Source organism: Chiroxiphia lanceolata, chromosome 2, assembly GCF_009829145.1.
Source record: "Chiroxiphia lanceolata isolate bChiLan1 chromosome 2, bChiLan1.pri, whole genome shotgun sequence".
NCBI lineage: Eukaryota > Metazoa > Chordata > Aves > Passeriformes > Pipridae > Chiroxiphia > Chiroxiphia lanceolata.
In genome coordinates this window covers 41,521,114-41,543,661 of record NC_045638.1, presented here as the reverse complement: position 1 = coordinate 41,543,661, position 22,548 = coordinate 41,521,114, and the positions used below count along the sequence as shown (strand labels likewise).

The 22,548-nt window shown below is 40.5% G+C and overlaps 1 protein-coding gene across 14 annotated transcripts in view; it reads left to right on the top strand.

Annotated features, from left to right (window-relative positions):
* MBNL2 (muscleblind like splicing regulator 2) overlaps positions 1-22,548 on the top strand; it is a 108,762-nt gene that overhangs the window by 25,904 nt on the left and 60,310 nt on the right. For 10 of the 14 annotated variants that reach the window (XM_032680745.1, XM_032680748.1, XM_032680744.1 and 7 more), the window contains exon 2: positions 11,692-12,526. The exons of 1 other annotated variant lie outside the window; for it this stretch is intronic. In XM_032680745.1, the coding sequence (XP_032536636.1) occupies positions 12,353-12,526 (174 nt within the window). In that variant the 5' untranslated portion in view covers positions 11,692-12,352. Of the gene's footprint in view, positions 1-3,848; positions 4,011-6,655; positions 6,744-7,104; positions 7,127-11,691; positions 12,527-22,548 lie in introns of those variants that run through there. 3 more of the 14 variants (XM_032680737.1, XM_032680738.1, XM_032680740.1) reach the window with 3 other exon arrangements.

Genomic DNA, 22,548 nt, shown 5'->3' with positions numbered 1-22,548 from the left:
GGACAGTTTTTTGTCTCTGAGTAGTGTTGTTAATGTTACTTATTTGGCCAAATCCAATTTTTTTTTTCCTTTTTTTGCTATTTATTACTTTGTAACACAGTAAATTTGACATTGTCTTTAAAAATAGTGTTGTATATCAAGGTGATATCTGTACGTTGTTAAAGGAAGCTCCTGAATTATGATTTAACACAGAAATTATGCAAGACAATACATATTGTAAAGTGCAAAATAAAGTGTGGCTTTAAATATCCTTTTGTGACTAAGCTTGAACTACAACAAATGAATTAAGCCTTTGAAAAGGACAAAAATGTCAAGACTTATTTTAATCAGTCCAAATTTTCCACTGCAGTGTGAGCAGAAAGCTGTCTCTTGCCAAAAGCCAGTTGCTTGTGCTCGGTGTCAGATGAGTCTCCATTGCTTTGGAAGCGCTGGTGAATGCCAGGCTGTGCTTAGCAGTGCTGCTGTCCCCAGCAGGAGAAAGAAATCTCTGCAGTTAGAGGTAAGCAGAGAGAGTAGAAGAAGGTCTGAAAAAGTGCTCTGTCAAAACATTTATGGGAAATGTGTTCAGTGCTCACTGCAAAAACATTGCAATTCATTGTGTCAAGGCATGAAAGAACTCGATTTTTCAACTTTCCTGTTAAAACACAATTTATGGTATATTCCTGAATAACTGTGTGCTTATCCATGATAACACTTAAGTTACAATAAAATGATTCAACCATATGAAAATAAAGTGTTGAGGTGGAATTCTTTCAATGTTGCTAAAATACTTCTACTTTCCCCCTCCAGTATTTTCACCTTTCAGTCAGAGAAGGCCTTGAGATGCTGAAATTTCCTTCAGAAAAAGTTTTCAACAACACCTGGTTGAGAGTAGGAAAGATTTTTTTCCTACTGCTCTATTTTCACATTAAATACCTCAGTTAAAATAGAGAGACTGTAATTTAAATATTGAGAAATTTTTTTATTTAAGACAGGGACATGGCTGGGTCTGGAACATAGAAGTACTGGACTAACTCTGCCTAACCAGTTAGTATGGCTGCCTGAATCCATTCCCTTTTCAAATTATAAGCTAAGAGAAATTAAAAGGAATAGTCTGTATACTGAAGTTGCTTTTCAAAGATACTGGCAGGGTTTTTATTGTGGTTTGGTTTGGTTTTTTTTTTCCCTTCCAGAAATATGAATGTAGTTCATGTCCCCCTTTAGTGTTGCAGACTACTGAACTATGCACATGTCAGGAAAATGATTATGAACTCATCCAATGTCCTTACTGTAGGCTAATAAACTTTCCGAGTTTGTGTCTTTGTAGCCTTTTTGTGTTTAAGTACTTTGTCTCCTTTTACTTAAAAATTAAAAAAAGGGCTATTTTCTAAAATGAAACTGAGTTAAAAAGTAACTTTCTTCAAATGGCAGTGGCTGGTGAGCTTCTTGAACTGAGGGAGACATGTTACACAAATCAAAACAACAGATCGATATGACCCATTTTTATTGGGTCAGTGCTTCTTAATTGGTGCTCAAGCAAAAAGGAAGGTCAGTAGCAGTACAGCACACCAACCCCAAAAGTCATCATCCTAGAGATCAGAAAAAAAAATGTTTGCTCTGGTAGCAACATCTGCACACAGTTACTGTGCGCTCCTTCCACTTGTAACTCCATTATTTGCCTCAGGATTAAATACAAATATTCAAGATTTCCAGGAAAACAGAAGTTCACCAGAAGCTACAAGTAGTTGGAAAAAAGCTCTCTTCGCTTCTCTGCCACCAGTTGAAAAAACAATTTTAGAGGAAATGCATTTGCTTTCTGAATTTGTGATAGCTATTTGACAACAAAATAGTGGTTCACTAAATGCAAATTTATTTTATTCCAGAGAGAATGAATTTGCATCATGTATTGTCAAATATAACACAGGTAGCCTCTGAAGTTTTAAATGTTGGGTTTGTTTGGATTCTGTGGGTTTTGTTGTTATTGTTGGTGGTGGTGTTTTGTGTTTTTGGGGGGAGTTTGCATACAAATAAATAGCATGAATTTTGGAAAAAAGGTCTCTTACTGTCATCTTCACTGTCATCTTAACTTGATTAAATATTTTCTGTATTTGCCTTGGTGGACCAAAGATAATCAGCCAGGAAGCCGTGTCTGTTTACAACACGAAAAGGCAACCTACCTTCAGAAGAGAGCAATGATCAGTTAAGTACTACCTTTTTTTCTTCAGGGCCATGCCGAAAACCCCATTACTGGTTTCTTCTTGACTGAGAAGAGTCTTTGAAGAAATGGCTTTTGGTGGGAGATTTCAGTTGCTGTTGTAGACAATATTTGCACTCTGAATGTTAGCCTAAAAACATTATTGAAAAAAATGTAAAATTAAATTGGCTTTGAAGGTACTTGATAATTATCTGCTATTCTATAGGTGACTTTAAAGTTAGGTTGCTGTTCTTTCTTTTTAACTGCTGTAAGATATAAAGTATTCTGGCATAGGCGCTTAATCAGGCTTTGCAGTATGTCCCATGAGATATGTAAGAAGTAAAGCACTCGCATATGTTCTGCTTCCCAAGGATATCTTTAGTTTTGGAAGTAAATAAAAGTGATGTTGTGTGTTGTGTGCATGCTACTAATGGAGTGAAAGGGGATTTGAATCCTTTTGATAAAATGGACTCTGATGAAGGCTTGCTTGGGCAACTCTGAGTGCTAAAGACACTGTTGAGCTTTTTTCTTTGCCCTTCTGAAAGCACTTTGCTGTTGTGATGTGTTGGTCCTTCCGAAATGTGTTTGAGATAGTTGTTAAATGCTTTGGGTTTGGCAGAATGTAAGAGGGCATTCTGGGCTCCTTTGGGCATAGTCTGAGGTTTTCTTGCTTCTCTGTTATATCACTAAGGAAGCATTGTTTCTGGGAGTGTTCCTAGGTGATGCAGCTTGGGGTGCAGAAGAAGGGGTCTTGGTCTTTCTTCCTCTTGTGGTAGATTTCAAAAGTGCTTTTCTCCAAGTTCCACCTTTGCTGGAAGGAAAAGCAACATTCTCTCTTCTAGTTAATGCACTCAGAGGTAATGAAAAAGCAGTTACAACACAGATTTTCTTAAGGGGTTTTGTAATCAGAAACCTTATTCCCCAGCTCCATTTATGGTTTTCAAATTTTTGTGAATCTCCAAAGAAGTCCCGAAATGTTTCCCTCCATATCTGCACTCCTCTCCTGAGGGTCTAGGCTTTTGTCAACAATTATGAGAACCAGTTAGCCTCCCTCTTTGTATCCTACTTGCCATGCACATGATAAAGGACATTTCTTACAGAGCAGCATTTAAAAAAGGGATTGGGCAAATCCATGGAAGAAAAATCCAGTGAGACCTATTAAATACAAAGACATCAGTTACAGGTTTCTGGGAGAAAATTCATGGAAATTATCATGCTCTGCCTACCTTGGTTCTGTACTCTTCTGTGAATATCTGGTGTCAGCCATAGTTGCAGACTGCGTTTGGGGCAAGATGGACTTTTTGGCTGACCTGCTCATGTCATCCTTGCACATTTTGTTATCCTGTTCTTAGGTAAAATGCAAATGGAGAAAAGGACACAGAAATGCAGGTATTTTATCTCATAACAGTGATGCTGCCTAGATTCCATGGAGGGAATCTGTTCAGCAGAATGGATTTAGCACTTGAGGCAGTCGGAGTTAATAGCATTAGGTAGTGCTCTTGCTGCCCTCACCTCAGGAGCTTGGTTTGGATGTGCCATGCAACTTCCTAGAGCTGAGTAATTTATTGGAGTGTATTATTAATAATACTGTTGGCAGTCTTAAAACACATGCAGCTTGTGATTTCAGTGTCTTAATTTACATGGAGTCCTTGGTTTATTCAAACTTATCTTTCAGTGCAAAAGAGATGCTGCTTGTCACATAAATAAATACTTCGGCAAGAGTTCTGCCTTCTTGGCTTAGTGCAAAACTGGAGTAGAGAAAATAGAAAATTGACAACAGTCTGAGTTCTTTTAAATTGTGCTCCTGTGTAACATCATGTTATCGGTCCTTTGGCAGGTGAGAACAGTCATTTGATCATGCGTTCCCTCTATGTCAGTCTATAAAAATTTCACAGTACATAAGCACACTTTTCTATAAATATTTTGTAGTCCCAAAAAAAGTAAATACAATGCATGTCTGCTGCTGGGTGTGGGTAGAAGCTCTTAATGGACTGGGGTACCCTTTCCTGGGGAATTGGGTTTGATTAATAGCTATTATGTGCTGCACTCTGCCAAAAGCAAAACATTTGTGTCCACAAGAGGCCAAGTGATAACGTCATTGCTGCCGGGGATGATTAACTCTGCTTGCCGAGGCACAGAAACAGAAATTGCTTTTGCCCTTTTGTCAAGGTGGGAACAGAATTCTGTTATGAAATTCATACACCTAGAGGATAAAATCAGGGTAATTTGAACTTAAAACCAGAAAGTTCTTAAGTTACAGATTGTGAAAGAAGGTACAAACCAAGAGAGGAGGAGAAGGTAAAGTGGAATAGGATGAAGATCATTGTAAAAATAAAAAAAAAAAAAGTTTGCTAGAAGAAGAAAAACTGTTTTCTGCAATTGCATTTTAACAGAAGCATAATAAGCATTAGTTTTTTCATCATGACTTTGAAGCACTTTGATGTTAGAAAATACTCTTGTGGGCTCCAGTCATCTACAGACCTAAAGTTCAGCAGAAATATTTCATGGTCCATTAGCAAAGTAGTATAGTGGGTTGCTGAAAAGGTCCCGGGCTGTGTCTGTTGTTTCACAGTCACCTTCCTCCTCACCTGCTTCCCCGAGGACAAAGGACATTAGTGTTATTATATTGTAAATCCAGCTTCAAAGTGAACCGGCAGGTTTTAACAAGAAGCTCATTGCCATACTGTAAATAGCGTGGGACATACTAAAAAGCCTGAACCTGGTACATTAGTGATCTCGACAAGGAAAATATGGCTCATTTAGCAAAACTGATTTGAAGGTCATGCTCAGTTTAAATAAAACAGACTGGTGTTTTCTAGTCTGTCCCTGGACTTCTGTCAGCTTAACTAAGGTAGTTAGGATCGTCTGTGAGTAAAGTATATATTTGAATCACAGCTCGCAAGTATTCATCTCTGGTTGTATAACAGGCAAAGAGAGATGTTGAAATAGTTAATCTCCAGGTCAAGCAAATAAAATAAATAATGGTTCTTTTGTAAGTCAGGACACTTTTGACTTTAGCTGGGTTCAGGTCGAATTAATACATGAACCAGGATTAGAATTTTAGTATTTTTGGCTCCTAGCCATCTGATCAAACCAGTGGGCTGCTTTTCTCTGATAGGGCAGTTCTAGCTTCTTCCTTGTTTGAGTAATGCTAGTTTGCTTGATGCCAGATGGAAACTGCTTAACATCTTAAAGTGGAAAAACCTCTGAAAGTGATTAAAGAAATGTTCATAAGTTTCATTTGAAATTTATAGAAGAAAGTACATTCATCATGCTCTACTACAGTTGAATTTTTTTTTTTACAAATGTTATGGTGACAGAAAGTTTTTCCATTCATATTTACCTTAAAAGAACAGATGATGTTTCATGGAAATCTCTCTTGTTTCTTGAATTTAGGGAATATTATTTTTTGTGACTTCACAACAGTTTGGAGAAGAGCCAGAAGCCTGATTCTGGTTTTAGTGCTGTCTTTTTACAGAACTGTGCAAAGACACTACTATACTCTACTGTACATTGTCCAGTCTTACTAGATAGCTGGTACTAGGGTACATATAAAAAATATGAATATTAGAAATTGGTTTAAAGAGAAGAACACAAAGCTGACGTAATAATTGTACTCACTGATAAATGATACCTCTGTGCTATTGCATCACTTCTGGTCCTGTTTCCTATTCTGGAAAGCTGATGGAATGAGAAAAGGCTATCCACCACACAAAAATCTCTTGCATGTTCTTTCTTTAAGTTGTAATTTATTTAATGATTAACAAGCATGCCAGCTGTCACATTTGTCTGTAAAATTACTTTCTTTCTTATTTTATTTATGTTAGCATATTTTGATGCAAGATCCTCTCTGTATTGGCTAGTGGGGCACAGTGAGGCTTAAATTAGTATATGATGCCTGAGAGCCAGCCCTGCTTTCCAGGTACAGGGAACATGTCCCATGGAATACAGCATTCTAGTTAAAGGAGCTTGCAAAGCAGAGTCAGACCAACCACAGGGAGGGTGTCCTGTCATGCCTTCTCTGCTCTTTACTCCTTCAGGTGTGGGGCATGAGCAAGTGGCCATGTCTCTGTTGAGCTGGCTATCACATGTGATGCAGGGTGCTTTATGCTGCTGTATTGGCTTTATTCTGCACCTGATGAGGCAGATCATAATGGATCCAGCTTTAGCCTGGGATTAAACTTGCTTTTCTCTGCAGGGAGTCTGAGGGAGGGCAAGAGAAAACTGCACAGTACAGTCAAGGAGATGGCAGGTAGTTGGAATTTAAAGCGACAGTGGAGTGTGCTCGTGGGGTTGTGGCTGTCCTTTGGTGTGCAGCTTCTCTTCTGTTTGAAGGCTATTAAAACTATTTAAATAGCTTTAAATCGGAATCTAAAGTTTTGAATGCTATTTAAAGCACAAACAATGGGGGGAAAAAGACATTTAGGAGTGTAAAAATGAGGTTTAGTTGAAAAACTGAAGCAAAGTCCCATCATCTTTTAGATTAAAGCACGTGCCAGTGTCTCCTAAATATACGGCTGTGTCCTGAGTGCTTTGAAAGTGGAGTCCACTGTGCAGCTGCAAACACAAGGTATGACTTAGTGGGATTTAGATGCCTTTTCCTTGTCTTGAGAGTGGGGGTTTAGTAAATGTCAGTTTTCAAATATCTGTATCTTAACTTGATCTGGTTATAGAAGGACTCCTACACGTTAAACTTATGCAAAGAATCTTTCCATTGTGTTTTGTCTATAAGCATAGTGAAATGCAAAGCAAGTTTCCTTTGCAAGTATGGTCAATCACTGAAGGAGCAACAGCTTTTTGAAGGAACACAATGCTTGTCAGTAGTCTGAAGATGCGCCTGGAGGAAGAGGCACATTGGTTAATCCTTGGTTTTGGATGTCCTAGGGCATCTGGAGATGGTTGTGTTTTGGCCCACATCACCTGACCCAGGAAAAAATCACTGATTCAAAACTAGTAAGTCCAAGCTGAAGGGAGTGGCTAAATTGAAGGTGTTGTTTCTTATGGATCGGTTTATATCCTGAACAAAAAGGGACATCATGAGAATCTGAGTTAAGGTACTATATGGTTAAGATGTTGCTGGTTCATGAACTTACACTGTGGAGCATGAAAGTAGTAATGCTTATGGCTAACCCTATCTGAGGGTAGAGAGCCTGTTTTCTGCTGCTTGCAGCTTCCAACCAGACCTTAAAATTTTGACATGGAATCCTGCTGAAGGGTGATTTGGGCAGCAATCTGTCAGGTTTCTGCCTTGCTAGTGACACAAAGAACATGGAACACTTTGCTTCCACAGCATAGTAAGGTTTTGTGGGTTTGGGTTGGGGTTTTTTTGGTTGTTGTTTGTTTGTTTTTTCCTCTTTATTTCCTTATTTTTAAAACAGAGCATTGTAAATGATCAAACTTGTAAAGCTAAGTCTATTTAGCACACCTCTTCTGGCTTGCTTTGAAAGAAGAGTTTATATACTTCAAACTGTATAGTCCCTCTTAGGTACAACTGAAGATTTTCTAACTCTCTAATTCTTGAGTTTCTGGTGTATTTATAGAAGAAATACATGGATCATGTTGACAAAATTTGACAGTAGGAGCAACAAATTGAGCCCCAGTGTTGGCACCTCTTACGAAGATTTTAATGTGATGAATAATAATACAGAGTGCTTAAATCTCAAAAAGTGTAAAACTTAACACCTTTTGAGTTAACTTAGTGGTTCCGCTAGATATCTGTGGTGGGACCATGTAGAGGACTCTGCTCTTTGACTGGAAGTCATCACCTGCAGAGCTGACTTTTTGAAGATGAGATCTTTACTCATTACTACATGTTATCTACTGAAGCATGAATAAAACATGTCCAGGAAGTCTCAGCTTCTCCATTAGGCAGATACTACATAATCCATTGCCACGTAACCTATCTGATAAGTAAAACTGCTGTACCGGAGCACCCCATATGTTGTAGATAGCAAGAGCTCCTATTTTCCAGCTGAGAGATTCAGCTGGTTTGTAATAGAGCAGGGCTTTGTGCTCATTTGCAATTCTTAAAGATGCCAGCTGTCTCATGTTCCTCAGAACGAGAACTTTTTCTGGGGGCTCCTTGTGTCCGTATGCTTTGTCTAGTTTAATAATTTAAAGGATTTTTTTAAAACTGTCTACGCCTTTTTATAACTTTCTATGCCTTGCTAGCTTTCCGCAAAAGGGAAGTAATGCTTATCTGAAAAGAGGGATCTAAAGCTAAATAGTTTTTACAAATACATGTCCATGAATTTATTTAATTTAGCATACAAAAAACTGCATTCATAAGTGTGTATTCTGGATCAATTCCATTAATCCAGATGTATGAGAGACTGAAAATAAACAGTAATAGTTGTAAAAAAACCCAAACATTATTTGTTCTTTTATACTTATGTTGAGTACTTTCTTCAGCTTCAGTAAGAACATTTTGTATCTCAGTTGTCAGTGTGTCAGTTTTGCTAGTTTGTTTAGCTCCAGGGCTTGAGTTGGGATGTTAATGATAGTAGCAACAGAACAACTAAACAAACCCCCCAAACAAACAAAAGAGCAAACCATCTGCCTGGATAGGGAGCGGTATTGGTACCAAGGGCTCTAGGCTGGTGAAGTTCCATTGGTTTTGGCAAGCCCGCTAACTTTGGCTGATATGTTGGGACATAAATAGAAGCAGTGGAAGGAAGAGCAGAGTTTGCCATTTGCTGGAGGCCCTGGTGTTCACCAGGGTGGGTGGGTTTTGCAACAGACTGAGCTTTGATCTTAGTAATGGCCTGTGACCATTTTATTGAGGATTATTATTATTGTATTTTCTTATGTACATCTCATTTTAGTTCCCCTCGTTTACTTCCCTGTTTACCCAAACTACTGGATTTTTCCTGTAGCCACAATCTCTTCTGCTTTCCTTTTGAAATTCCTTCTTGCTCTGCTCTCCCCCAGTCTTCACATCCTTCCTCCATCTTTCTTCCATGCCCATTTTCTTTTTTACTCATTTCCTATGAAATCTCTCCCTTTCTTTCTCTTCCAGCTATTTCCTTTTCCTACCTTCCTCTCCCATTTTTTTCCTTTTCTTGAGTGCTTTTCTCATATGTTGAATTTTACTTTTCGTTACTCCTTCCATAATTTTATTCCCCAAACGTCTTTTTTCTCCCTTCTCCTTGTTTTGCTTCCCTCATGTTCAGGCTTTCAAGGTGTCATCTCTTCCTTCACCCTCCTGGTGCAGGTGATGGGCAGAGGAGGTATGACAGCTTAGGATGTGGTCAAGAACCCGTAGGCCATGTGAATGGTAGGGATGAAGCACTCTAAATTATTCTAATCTGATCGTGTTTGCACTTGCCTCCTGCTGAAGGCATGGCTTTCTTCAGAAGGGCCTCAGTTCTGGCACCAGTAGAAACTCCTGAAGCACTTGGTGACTCTTGAGAAATCAGATAGTGCTGTTATGTTTGACAAGAAGTGGATTTTTGAGACGACCTTTTTATATTTCCTTTTCTTTAGAAGATCTTAATATAGCAAGAAGATAAGAAATAGGATGACACTGTATTTCACTCTTCTACCCTCCACCCTCAAATGCTTTTTGGTATGAATTCTTGCTGCAGTCTCATGAATCTCCTATGTGATCCTGCTGTGCACATTTTTGTTTTTTTTAACCATGCCTACTGCAATTTCTATATTGTGTGCTATTTGCTTTGCTGCCATGTGCGACGTCTGGTTTTTTTCAGTCTTAACACCTACTACTTGAGAAACAACTTTGTCAATTTTAGTGGTATGCAGCCCTGCAGTGTATTACTACTTGTGACTTTCACCAGTGTGCTGTATAACATTTACCCTTCTTCCAAACTTTCAGTCTATCTCCTGCCTCTGTTACTGAAAACCATTACTGACATTTCTGAATTGGAATGTGTGGCTCCAGGGAGAGTATTTTCTCTTTTACATTTAGCCAGCTAAATCATCAGCCCAACAAGCTATCAGCTCAACAAGCTCTTGTGGAGAGGCTCTCTTTGGTTTTCCTCCTCTCTTTCCTTTTCATCAGTTAAAAGTATTTTCTCACCTCTTTGTATGCTTTCAGCTTAATCTCACTCTTCATCGATACTGTTGCATAACATTGATGGAATATTTAATTTGAGGAATTTTTAATTCATGTACTGTATGATAATTGCATAGAATTATTTAAAATTGTACTAATTCTCTTATACCTCGTTATTCTTTATGATTGGGTGAAGCTAGCTGAGTGTCATCCAGATCCATCTTATTGCACATTGGACTTGAAACTGAATTTTTGAGCAATTAGCATTGCATTTCCTTTATTCATGCTAGCAGTAGCAAATTTTGGTGTAAGTATTGGTCACATAGTAAAACCCTTTCTGGTAGCATTGGTAAATAATAGAAAAGCCTTTTGATGTTAAGACCTAAAAGTCAGAACTGGGATCTGATCCTGAAACTGTATGTGAGTAATTCTTACTCACACTACTAGCAATACTGACTTCAATTAAAACAGATGAATTGTTCTGGCACGGAAAAGCTGACAGTGTTTTTAGAGCTACTTTTATTGGTTCATTTTAAAATCTCTCGTATTCCAGTCTGTCCCCTTTTCTTTTTTCTTGCTCAAAAATAATCTATCAACTGTTTCTGGCTGGTATCTGCAAAGTAGTTGTGTTTCTTTGAAGCTGAATAGAAGGAAACACCATGTCCATGGCTTCACTGTCTGCGTATAAAATAGTTAGTGATTAAAAATATTTATAATAGCTAACTCTTTTGATTTTCAGATATGTTTATCTATGAAATACCCAAATAGCTTAAGTGCCATATTTAAGTCTTGAGTTTTGATGCTGAATGATGTATCTGTAAAGCTACACGAAAGTAAATTAAAGGAATATTTAGATAAAGACTGCTTCATATTAGAAAGGTCTCATTAGAGGATGATGACTTAGTGTTGAGCCTTTTCATGAAGCCTTTATGAAACAGCCTCTAGGTTTATGGGGAAACTAACTCTATTGTCTGAATATGGAAGGTTTTTTTCCCCTGTAATTTTTGAATGACAGTTTTTTGTTTTGTTTTTTTCCCTTGAGGAATAGAGGGAGAGACAAAAAAATCTGAACAGAATGCTACTATCCTCATTTCTAAGGAAGAACAAATAATGAGTAACAACTTATAATGTAGTAACACAATCTAAAGGGCCAAGTGATAAATTCATGGAAACAGGTTCTTGTATATTGTTTTGGAGACTAAACACTTTAGATTGAATTGTTTCACAACCAGCGTGCCTAATTATTGTATCTGCCACATTCATCTATTTAAATCATTCCTAACTTTTGGATTCCTGCCTAGAATACTACTGCAGTACATGTTTCAACTGGTTATTCCCTAGTCTCGTGTAACTTCATGAAGGAGGATGATTTTTTTTTTTTTTTCCGAAGAAGTACAAGTGAGCATTGGCTGTATGTTTATAATCTGATAAAAAGGGACGATAGGTTTCGTAATGTTCATTTGAATGAGTTGCACGTGAACTGATGCTGTATTTGTTTTGTCAGGTCAGTGACTTAAAAAGTGCCTTTGCCAAGTCACTTTTATGAGCGAGGACTGCTACGCCCGTGTTCTCAAAATCCTGTCTTTGCCAGCCAGACATTGCCTTCACCTTACACGTGGTGGAAGATACCTCAGCTGTCTCCATTTGCCAATTAGTTGATGGGAAACTGAAAGCAGAAAAAGAAGAGTTATTATTATTCCTGGGACATGAACAAATGACTGCATTGCTCTTCTCGTGCAATCAATACTGGCAAGCAACCGTCAGAGAACTGCTATTCTATCAAGGAGTTGCTGTTGCATTGATGGACCTTGGCTTAAAACTGGTGCATCGGTGATTACAATCAACAAACCCACGTGTTTTACAGATAGAAATGCAACTGAGCATGCATTTGCCCAGCCAAAAGTCTACAAGTGGGACTTAATGATTGATGAGTGACTGCTTGCTGATAAACTTTCTCTGCTTATTCTGCTTTGTGTGTGTTGGACATCATTAATCGTTCCCCAGTTTTGTTTTGCATTTTTTAAACTTTCTTTTTAACTGGAATTGAAGTGGGGGTTTTTTCTGATTTTTTTTTTTTTTCCCCCTCTCTCCTTCATTTGTTTTGGAAATTTCTTCAGCATAATTCACTTGACAGCAACTTACAAGTTCAAAATCAACTTTCCATCATGGCTTTGAATGTTACTCCAGTAAGAGATACAAAATGGCTGACGTTAGAAGTGTGCAGGCAGTTTCAGAGGGGAACTTGTTCACGCTCTGATGAAGAATGCAAATTTGCACACCCCCCTAAAAGTTGCCAGGTTGAAAATGGAAGAGTTATTGCCTGCTTTGATTCCTTAAAGGTAAGGAAAAGAAACTGCATGTGTAGTAAAAATGCTGCTACATCGTAAAATGTGAAATGATGAGTTACAACTAAACCAGGTTAATCAGAAAGTGGCTTGTTCTTGGTAAGATATATATTAAAACAAATGTTGTTTGTCATAATGTTTGTTTATTTAAGTTTTTCAGATTTCTTTCTAAGGATTTCTTTTTTCAAGTGTCACTGTGTTGTTTACAGAAATTGCATATGACTATGGAATACAGGATTGCTTCCAACTGGTAGGACTATTGTATTCTCCTGAGTACATTTTATGGATTATAATTGTTTCACAGCAAATGAAAATACACAGTGACACAGTACTAGGCCATTCCCAGAGTCCTAATGAAACAAATCATATGTAAAGAGTGCAGATTCTTTCATTTAGATCAACAGAAATAATAAAAGTCTATTACTTCTATTTTGACACAACTGATTGTTTACCCTTGGTTTTGGAGACTCAGATAAATTAATAGCATTGGTAATTACATGTATAGGTAGTGCAGATAGGAGCATAAGTTTAGAACAGAGCGAAGGGATTCTCTACTTTGTTGTTAGGTCATCAGCTTCTTCTGATTTCCTAATAACATCAGGCACACTTTGGAAAACTGTTTTAAAGATTCTGTGAAAATACTTCATGTACTGCATAAAAGAAGATTAATGACCCCATGGGATTTGAGGAGTACACAGTGTTTTTGATGACGATACATTTGTGTTCTTGTGTCAACAGAAAGAGAAAGCTTATTTCATATAAATAATTAAAGGGCAGAATTGAGCATTACAGATTTTATTTTGAAAGTTTTAGTTGTGGCTTTATCTTCTGGGCATGGGAGAATGTCTTGGCTTGCTTTTTAAATTTAGCTCTGAGGATCAAAATTTCAGTTAATAAGAACTCTCTTACTGTGAAAACATCAGTGTGAAAGAGAAGAAAATTCAGGGTTGTTTATTTTCATTATAACTATTTTTTTAACGCAGTGCAAGATACTGTGCTAGATATCTTCCTCCTGCTTTTTCTCATTTCTTCTCTTCTTTTGAAGATTTAGAAGAAAGCATCTCAGGGGAAATGTTTGTGAGGGGGTTATGTTCTATATGTCCTGTAAGCCAGAAGAGCACCTTTGCAGTCATGGCAGTATGTCATCGAGTGCTATTAATGACCTTAATCCATGGATTACTGCCGATAAACTGTAGCAGCTTCTTTGTAGATGTTCTCATATATTGGTTGTCTGCCAGTGGGATAATTTTTTTTTTTAAACAGGCAGACTAGTGTCTGCAGCAAGTGGGCAATACTCCACTTTTACAAAAAATAAGCAGGTCAGTAGAAGGTTTTTTTGTGTACTATTTTTATCTATTATAAAGACTGAGGGATGGGTTGGGAGGCTGGACACAGGTAGCAGGGCTTGATTATCCCTGGACTGGCAGGAAGGTGGATCTGCTGCCACTGCATCATCCTGGTTGAAGCAGTGATGCACCTGTCCTTGATGCCCAAGGAGAGCATTGCTGTCCCTGGTAGCACTGACACTCACAGTGGAAGTGCCGGCTATTAAGCTGGAGACTTTTGTTCAGGGAGGGTTATTGCCTGCGAATAAAAACTGGAGTCATAGACTTAAGCTAATAATACCATGAAGAGAAATCCTGAGGGATCACAGTGGATAACTTACTGACAACCAGCATCATTTTTCAATGCCGAGAAGTCCAAAACCATGTAAAAAATGTAGTTAAGGCAAGCAGCCATGTTTTGTCCTAGTGTGGGAGGACATCTGCCCTGAGGGGCCAGCCCACTCCAGCCCAGCTCTGGTGGCTGAAGTGGTGCTGCTCTGTCCTGCTGCCCATCATCACCCTCTTCCCAGCCGGCAGAAGGGAGCATGGACCTGTACCTTCTGTCTTGTGTCTTCCAGTTGGGTTTAGTGGGTTAAATTGCTGGTAAAGATGGGATTATACCAAGAAGCCAAATTGTGGTTTGAAGCAGCAGAGGTGGAGGTACAGGCTTCTTCCCATAAACCGTGCTGCCCACAGAGGGAGATCCAATAATGGGATGACAGAGCCTTCACCTGCAGCTCCTTGCTTCTAAGCATGAGTGGGAGCTGTTCGTTTTGGTGTGTTACCTGACCCTGCAGTGCACAGGAAGCTGTCAGGGATCACTGCGAGTGCACGGCTCTGGGCTGTACCGACTGGTGCTCTCACAGCCATTATCTCAGTTATTTGGAAGAGTGTTTGTATGTACAGCAAGAATGTGCCTGGTTAGCTCAGTTTGTGTATTGCTGGTTGAGGGACTTTGGTCATTAGTCAAATAAACCTACTTGATGCGTAGCTTTTGGAAATACTGGTGTTAATCATACAGTTTCAGAGTAAGGCTTTGGCACTTAACAAGCGGGATACCTTTTCATGTAAATAAACAATCAGAATCGTCTAGACTTTTAGATAAAATCAGAATTTAATTTAAAAAAAACCCCAAGAGCTGTTTTTCTTGCTGAACATTGAACCACAATTATTTAGCATTTATTTACATAGCACCTAGAGCATTGGAAACTTAGCCTTTTAACTGTCTTGATTTGGTGTCCCTGCTGTAAAAATATATTATAGTGAGTATGTTGAGTCTTTTTGAATAAACATCTACCCAGGGAAGACAGAAAATTTTTTTAGTCTCTGATGGAGTTATTTTACATTTAGGTGGTGCCTGATAGTTAACAGCTGCTCCCTAAGAAGTCAGTCAAACACAAGATACAGCACTCTGAGACAGACTCTTCTTTACATGCTGATTGATCAAAAGAACTCCTGTTTTGGGTAGGGACATATGCTCCCCTGCATGCCATCTTCTTTCCAGATTTCCTGAGCAGACAAGGGAGCATGGTATCATTATCTGCCAGCTGGATTAGGCTGCCAGAGCACCAGTATGAAGCTACAGGAGAGAGTCCAGTGAAGAGTCACAAAGATGGTGAAGAGGCTGAAGCATCCCTCCCATGAGGAAAGGATGATAGAACTGTGACTGTTCAGCCTGGGGAAAGCTCAGGGGGCTCCCGTCAATGTATATAAATACCTGCAGGGAGGGTGCAAAGAGGCCAGAGCCAGGTTCTGTCTGGTGGTGCCCAGTGACAGGACAAGAGGTGATGGGCACAAACTGAAACACAGGAGGCTCCCTCTGACCATCAGGGAACAATTTGTCACTGCACACCAAGCACTGGCACAGGCTACCCAGAGAGGTTGTAGGTTCTCCATCCTTGGCCATACTCAAAAACTGTCTGGATTATGGTCCTTGGACAGTTTTCTCTAGGTGACCTGCTTGAGCAGGGGGATAGACCAGATAACGTTCAGAGAACTATTTCAACTTTAACTATCCTGTGACTGTGTGACCAGAAGCATCTTCACACTGACTTGCCCATAGCCTTAGGATTTTTCTAAACTAGCAAAAGCTGGCTTCGAGACTGAAGGATATAATCCCAGCCAGGGACACCTGCCTCTGTGCTGTGCTGTGTCCTCCTTTGTGCTCTCACTGCTACCTTTGTGATTGTGTAGTGCCCCAGGTTGGGAACCTAAGTTGTTGCTGTAGTTGCTGCAGCAGGGAGAGGGACTGTGTGGCACAAGCATTGCACTGAGTCACTTCTGCTGGTGACAGTACTGTGGCCCTAGGCTGGGCTTCTGGAGTAACACAATTGCATCAGAATCCAAGTTTTCCTGTATTAAAGAAGTATATTTGTAGGTCCAGTGGTTCCAAGTAAAAGGTCAACAGAATTTAACAGACCTTATTTGTTTTTAACTGAGACAGGATTTTTGGCTCCCAATATCTGTCCTTGCAATACTTGACTTTTAACACAGCAAAAGTTGCAACAGCAACCCGTTGGACTGATTACAGTTTTAAGCATCCAAAATGCCGTTGAAGACTGTCTGGGCTCTGAATATCCTTCATCTGTGAGGTGCTCCAGGCTAGACAGAAATAGCTAAAGACTAATGAGCCTGGGTCAGATTCAGGCCAGAAACTTTCTGGTTTCAAGCCAGGTTCCGCTGCATAGGCTTCTGAGATGCAGCTCAGCGTTTGTTTCTCCCTCTTTGGTGAAAGACAGAGTCTAGTCTGTTCTGAGCAGGGCATTTTTGGGGTGAGTGCAGGTGGATCATCCCTGTGCACCCAGTGGATGATGGATGCAGCAGTCAGACAGATGCCTGCCCGTTAGCTGGCCACAACATCGCCTCCAGCAACAGGGCTCTGTCCAGCAGAAACCCCACGTGACTTTGCCAGCCAGTGTGGCCACACAGGCACACCCAAAACTGTACCAGGCAAGTGACCTTGCAGAGCTTAATGTGAGGATGAAAGTGTCTCCGGGCTAATCCGGTTGACTGTGCTTGAGGTGAATGAAGGGGAACTCTAATGGCAAGGCCCAGAGCTCTGATAGTGAATGGGAAGATACCGGGTGCTGAGGAAGCACTGCCAGAGCCAGAGCCTTGTCTGCTGCCTTAAACCCTCCTGAAACCTTTTTGGAGCCCTTACAGGCTCCCCTTTTGATGCCTTTGAAAGGGTCGGTCAAGTGACCTGTCTAACAGGAAAGTTTTAATTTCAGGAACTGCTTCATTTATATTTTTATACTTCTGCCTGGGTTCAAGTAGCTTAATTTAAAAGTGAAGAACATGGATATATAACACTTAATGTATAACATTTAGATCCCTCCAAGTTGGACACTATAAGCAAACCCGTTTTCAAGGCTTTCTTGTCCTGCTAGTAGTAAAGAACAAAATCCTTTCACAGGAATACTAATATATAACATAATGTGTGCGGACAAGACCATGCAACACTTTGCTGTATTTGAATCAGAATTTTAAAAAGAAAAAACATTAAAATTAATGGTGATGTTTAGGAGGGGGAAAGGGGCAAAGCTTGGCAGATAAGAACATATGTGCGTTTTGCTGGGAGTTAAGTCTCGTGTTCGTAGGCAAGTCTGGATTTTCAGTCCTGGTGTTATTTCTTGACTCAGATTTATAACCAGGTTGTCTACTAGAAGAATATGTTGTGTAAGCTAATACAGATAACAGAAGATACTGTTATAGCAAGTTTTATGGTGGTAACAAGGAAGCGAAAGCTTCTTTAGGGCTACAGGTAACTTTTTCTGTATTTTTCTTAGCTATTTGCTAGTGTCTAAACTCTTCAAACTCTTCTGTGTATTGAGCCAGCAGACTACTGTGAACTGTTCATTTGCATTTTCATGAAAGCCTTTTAAGACTATGCTTATCTGGTCTCATTTGGCAGAGCAAAATAAAAGGTATTTGAAAGCTGTACACAGAGACCTGCTTACCAAGTTAAAAGGATTACAGGAAAATAAAAAGAAATTTTAGGAATATCCACTTTGCTGAAATATCTGGAACTAAAAATAATCCGTTTAAGATGGCCTCAGCTTTATTTAGAAAAAGGGGGAAAAAAGTCTTTGTAAGGTGAGCAGGCTGTTTGTACAAGAGTGAGCTCAGAGCAGGTATTCATTTGCCTTCTGTGATTCCTTTTGTGGGTCTAAATGTTTTACAAATGTCAGGGACTCAGGATCATCTCACACTTGAAAGTAGATAATACCTGCTTGTATTTGGCAGGTAAAGCATTCTGGACAGACTATAGATGAGCATGGAAAGGGGATTGGCTAGTTTTGTCTATACTAGAAAGTATTTAAATGTGTGTTTATAGTGTCCTAGCTGGCTGAATTTGTGCCCATCACCTGGTTATGTGGTGTGACACTGTTCAAAGACAAGGTGAGTTCAAGTACTGTGCCTACAGCTGGTGGGAAAGAATGACCGAAATGGGCAAAGTGATTTCTCTTGGGCAACAGAGCGGCTTACACCTTCTGGGCCCATGAATTTTGCCTACTTTGCTGCACAGTGACCCAGTTTCAGCAGAATATAGGCTGCCCTTTTCAGTAGCTGTGGGCTCTGGGAATGTGGAAGTTGTGGGGTGAAACCTTCCAGTGGAGGATGCAGAATCCAGATCTCACTCTTCTTGCAGAGCAAAAACTTTCTTTTTCACCCACCTCTGTTTTCTCTTGTAAAAAGTCCAATAAATTCCAGGTAGTCTGAGAACACTACCTGGCAGAAGTTTTCATGTGTCTGAGTTGCTGCAAGGTGTGGGCATGAAGAGAAAGTGTTAACCAAGGCCAGTTTTAGATGACTGAGAGTTAACTCTGTAGGCTCCATCTGTATTCAGAATATCAGTGGCCACCCTGTGGCAGTCATGAGCCCCATTTAGACCAGTGACCAGTAATGGCCAGTAGCAGAGTTCTCGGATGTGGTCTGTAAACATGCAACAGCTTCCTGGAGTGTTCTACTGGCTCCTCGTGGTGTGCTGTCCAGGCATGATATTATACCTAATAGGTACTATAGGCATTGTACCTAATAGTGACCATCTTTCCACTGGATTTGTCCTGCTTTTTTTTTGAACCACGTACACCTCCAGCACCCACAGCATGTCACAGCAAGGACTTCCACAACTTTGTTATGTACCATGTGGAAACCAACTTCTGTTGTTCTTTCCAAACTTCCTCATCTCATGGATGCCCCCAGTTCTTGCACTGGAAAAGCAGAAGAGAATCTCTTGTGCATTGTCCTAAGGATGAATCTGGGTGGGTTTTTCCAACTGACACCTCTCTGGAGGAGACAGTGGGGTCAAAGGAAGCCTCATGAGAGAAGGCTTATTGTTTTAAATCTGCTTTGTGAAAAGACTGTTCCCAGGACACGTATGATTCCCAAAGGCCCTGCTTTTTCAGGCTATGGCAATTCTTGGGTGCAGAATAAAGTGCAAGGTGTCAGATCCTACATTAAATTATGCCATCCTATTTCCTGAGACTCTGTTTCTCCTATTCAACCCAACTTGTGCAGCTGTGAGCAGCTGCTTAAAAGAGAGGGTTACATCCAGGCTTGTGTCCTATCACAGCTAGCTCCCTGTTTTTATCTCTGTTCAGGCAATTATGCAGACATGCAACTTGTTTGAATTGACTCAAAGGCAAGGGAAAAACTGCATTAAATGTAAGATGAAACTACAAACTACAAATTTAGGCAGCACCATCTTGCATAAATTGAGATAAAGGAAGTTTAAGAAGGGGCAATCTCTTTTTGAAGACTCCTCTCTTATTTCTGAGTTTAGGGACTCTTTAGTATTCTCTGTGTGCTCAGTCACCTGTTCTTGTTTGTTTTCTGAAAAAACTCTTTATTTTTATTTTCGAGTGTTCCCCTGTAGTCCTCCCAGCAGGTACAACACTTCCTCTTTCCTGTTTGTTTCCCTTCTGTCTATTCACATAGCTGTCTCCATGCCAGCTCTTCTGGCTTGGAAGGGTTAAAAGGGAGGTAAGATTAAAAACCAAGTAGCTGAACTGCTGGGCTGACACACTTCAAAATCCATAAGCTTGTCTTAAATTGGCAGGTTAGGAGAGGAACTGCAGTAACCCTTTAACTGTTGTGTTACATGGTGTTTAGCTTTTTTTTTTTTTAAATTCTTTTTTTTTAATAAATTTTTTTTAAAAGGCTGTGGATGTTTGCTCGTTGCAGAGGGGACCATGCTTCTCGCTAGGGTTTGTCTCTCTTCTGAAAGGGCCATTTCTCATCTGTCTCAGAGCAAAGGCACAGCTCATCACAGCTGCCTGTGACACTTAAGCTTCAAGAGCCCCTGTGGACTGCCAGGGCTGAGCCGAGGGCTGGCTTCTGTGGTAGAGGGGCAGTAGTCATCAAGTCAGCTCAGAGGAGCAAGTCCTAACCTGCTGCCCATGTCTCTGCCCTCAAACTGGAGCTACAAAAAGCAGAGAAGTTGAACTAGCTGAAGTCCATTACAAAGCTGTTAGAAAAGGTGGGTGTCTCCTTCAAGGCCCTGTTTTGTTTCCTCATTTGTCTCTCAGCAGCAACACCAAGAAGCTCTCCTGGCTGTCACTAGTATCACCTGTCACCACCTAACCTGCCAGATATCAAAACTATACACCTTGCTCTAACTTAAGTTCCATTCTCAAAGGAGAATCTGGCTGGATACCTGATCACTGAGTTACCCAGACCCTCTGAAGTCATGTGAAGGCCCAGTTCCCCATGGTGCTGTTCAGTGGCAAAGCCTCTTGATGGTCAGAGCAGTTTTCACGAGCAGATGTGTCACGGCAGCCTGTGCCTCCTCTGGCCTGTTAGGGCTGCCCAGTGTGAGCGAGTGGGCATTACCAGCACTCCCTGCTGAGCAGGTCGCCTGGCCCCTGGCCTGGGGAGGAGGATGAGCACCAGGAGCAGAAATGGTTGAGAGCAAAAGCAGTTAAAGAACAGTCACGGAAAGAGGTAATACAAATCTGTCTTCTTGTTCACTGAATCATGTTATCCTGAAAGCCTAAAGGAATATTTAGTAGTTCCTGGGCAGTTGTCTTGCTGGGTTGAGTTAACTCTTGGAGCTTACTGCTTCCAGGAGAGACTTGTAAAGAGCATTCCGGTGTAGTCTGCCTACCCCTTCAGGTCAGATGCAGCTGCTACTTGGTTATCAGTCTAAGTTTAATTACATGAAGAAGAGCAGCAAGGCAGATTAGTTAGAGCCACAGGAAACCTTGTATGAAAGGGCATGGTGTTTGGCAGATGTTCTTCAGATTTTTGGGTGCTTGGGGGTGCTTCATATACCCATCAATTCACCGTGTAGTTTTTGTTGCTGCACCAATCCATGCTCCCCTAAGCCTTATAATAACCAGTTTGTGGGTGTAGTGAAGGCAAAATTCAATCAGAGTCTCTGACTCATCCCATCACTAGGATTTTGAACACAAGAGCAATTGCTCACTGCCCACTCCTCCTCCACGCTCCCTATTAACTCAGGTCATTCACTGTTCCCACAGGCTTGCTCTCTCCAGGTCTCCCCACCTACTCCTTTATTTTTCTGGCAGGTGGTTCCTCTTTCATTCCAGGCGCTTTTTTTTCCCTTGGCCCTGTGTACGTAGCTTTCTCTCAGCTCAGGCGTCAGCTGTTCTTCCCAAGCTGTTATACTTTGACTGCATCATAAAATACAAAAGACAGGATTGTTCTGAGATGCAGAGAGCTTCCTGATGGAAAAGCCTGGAAGAGACAAGACCTGTCTTCCTATTAGTCCAGGTTACCCCCAGCATTGGAAAGATATTTTAAATCTAAAAATCAACACAACAAGGACCGGGGAGTTTATTTGCAAGTCTGTTTTACAACTGTACCCCTCTCCCAACTTCTGTCTCATATGAAGACTGGCACCTTATTTTTGAGGAGAGGGATTTTATTGGAAAGCTATTGCAATAAAAGGAAAGCTGTTTTTAGAGATGTTAGAACACATCTTTGAAAGCTTGCTGTGAGGTACAAGCTCCACAACTGAAATGCAGGAGGAAATTATAAGCATCTCATTTCTTCCACACTAATGTTTGCCTTGTGGCTGTGAGCATGCTCTGCCACTCAGGATTAGATTTCTGCAAGGTCTTGATCACAATAAAGAAGTTAAGAATGGTGAAAAGAAACTGTCTTCTTGTCTGCTTTGTTAATGAGTTGTATGGCAAGGTGTTGTGAGCAGTACCTCAAAAGTCAGATAGCCCCAGTTCTTGAAAAGATCAAATCATTGCGTGGTATAAACAAACAAGTAGAGAATAAGTGGAAAACTGCATGAATACAGATGAGGAACATAGCAGCTGTGGTGCAGCACCCTTGTGTGCACTTGGTGGTTCAAGGGGCCAAGGGAGCCATCCTGCTCCCTGTGGGCAGCTGTCACACTGGGAGCTCATGCATTGCTCCACAGCATGGCACTGTGCAATGCCATGCTTCTGACTGACAGGTGACCTAGCGCAGTCGCTGCAGTGTTGATGTACCCTTTTTCATGAGGCATTATAGGTTCTCAGCCCTTGCTTGCTGACAGGACTTCTTGGCTTGAATGTGAGAGGTTCTATTGTGTGCAGTGTCATGGTAGCTGCATGGATGGCCTGGGCTAGCAGCCCCTCACATGTGCTGCTGCCACCTCACCTGCATGTCCCATAGGCCAGGCAGCTCTTAAACTTTCTAAAAACCCTATTTATTTACTGTTGCTTGAAATTC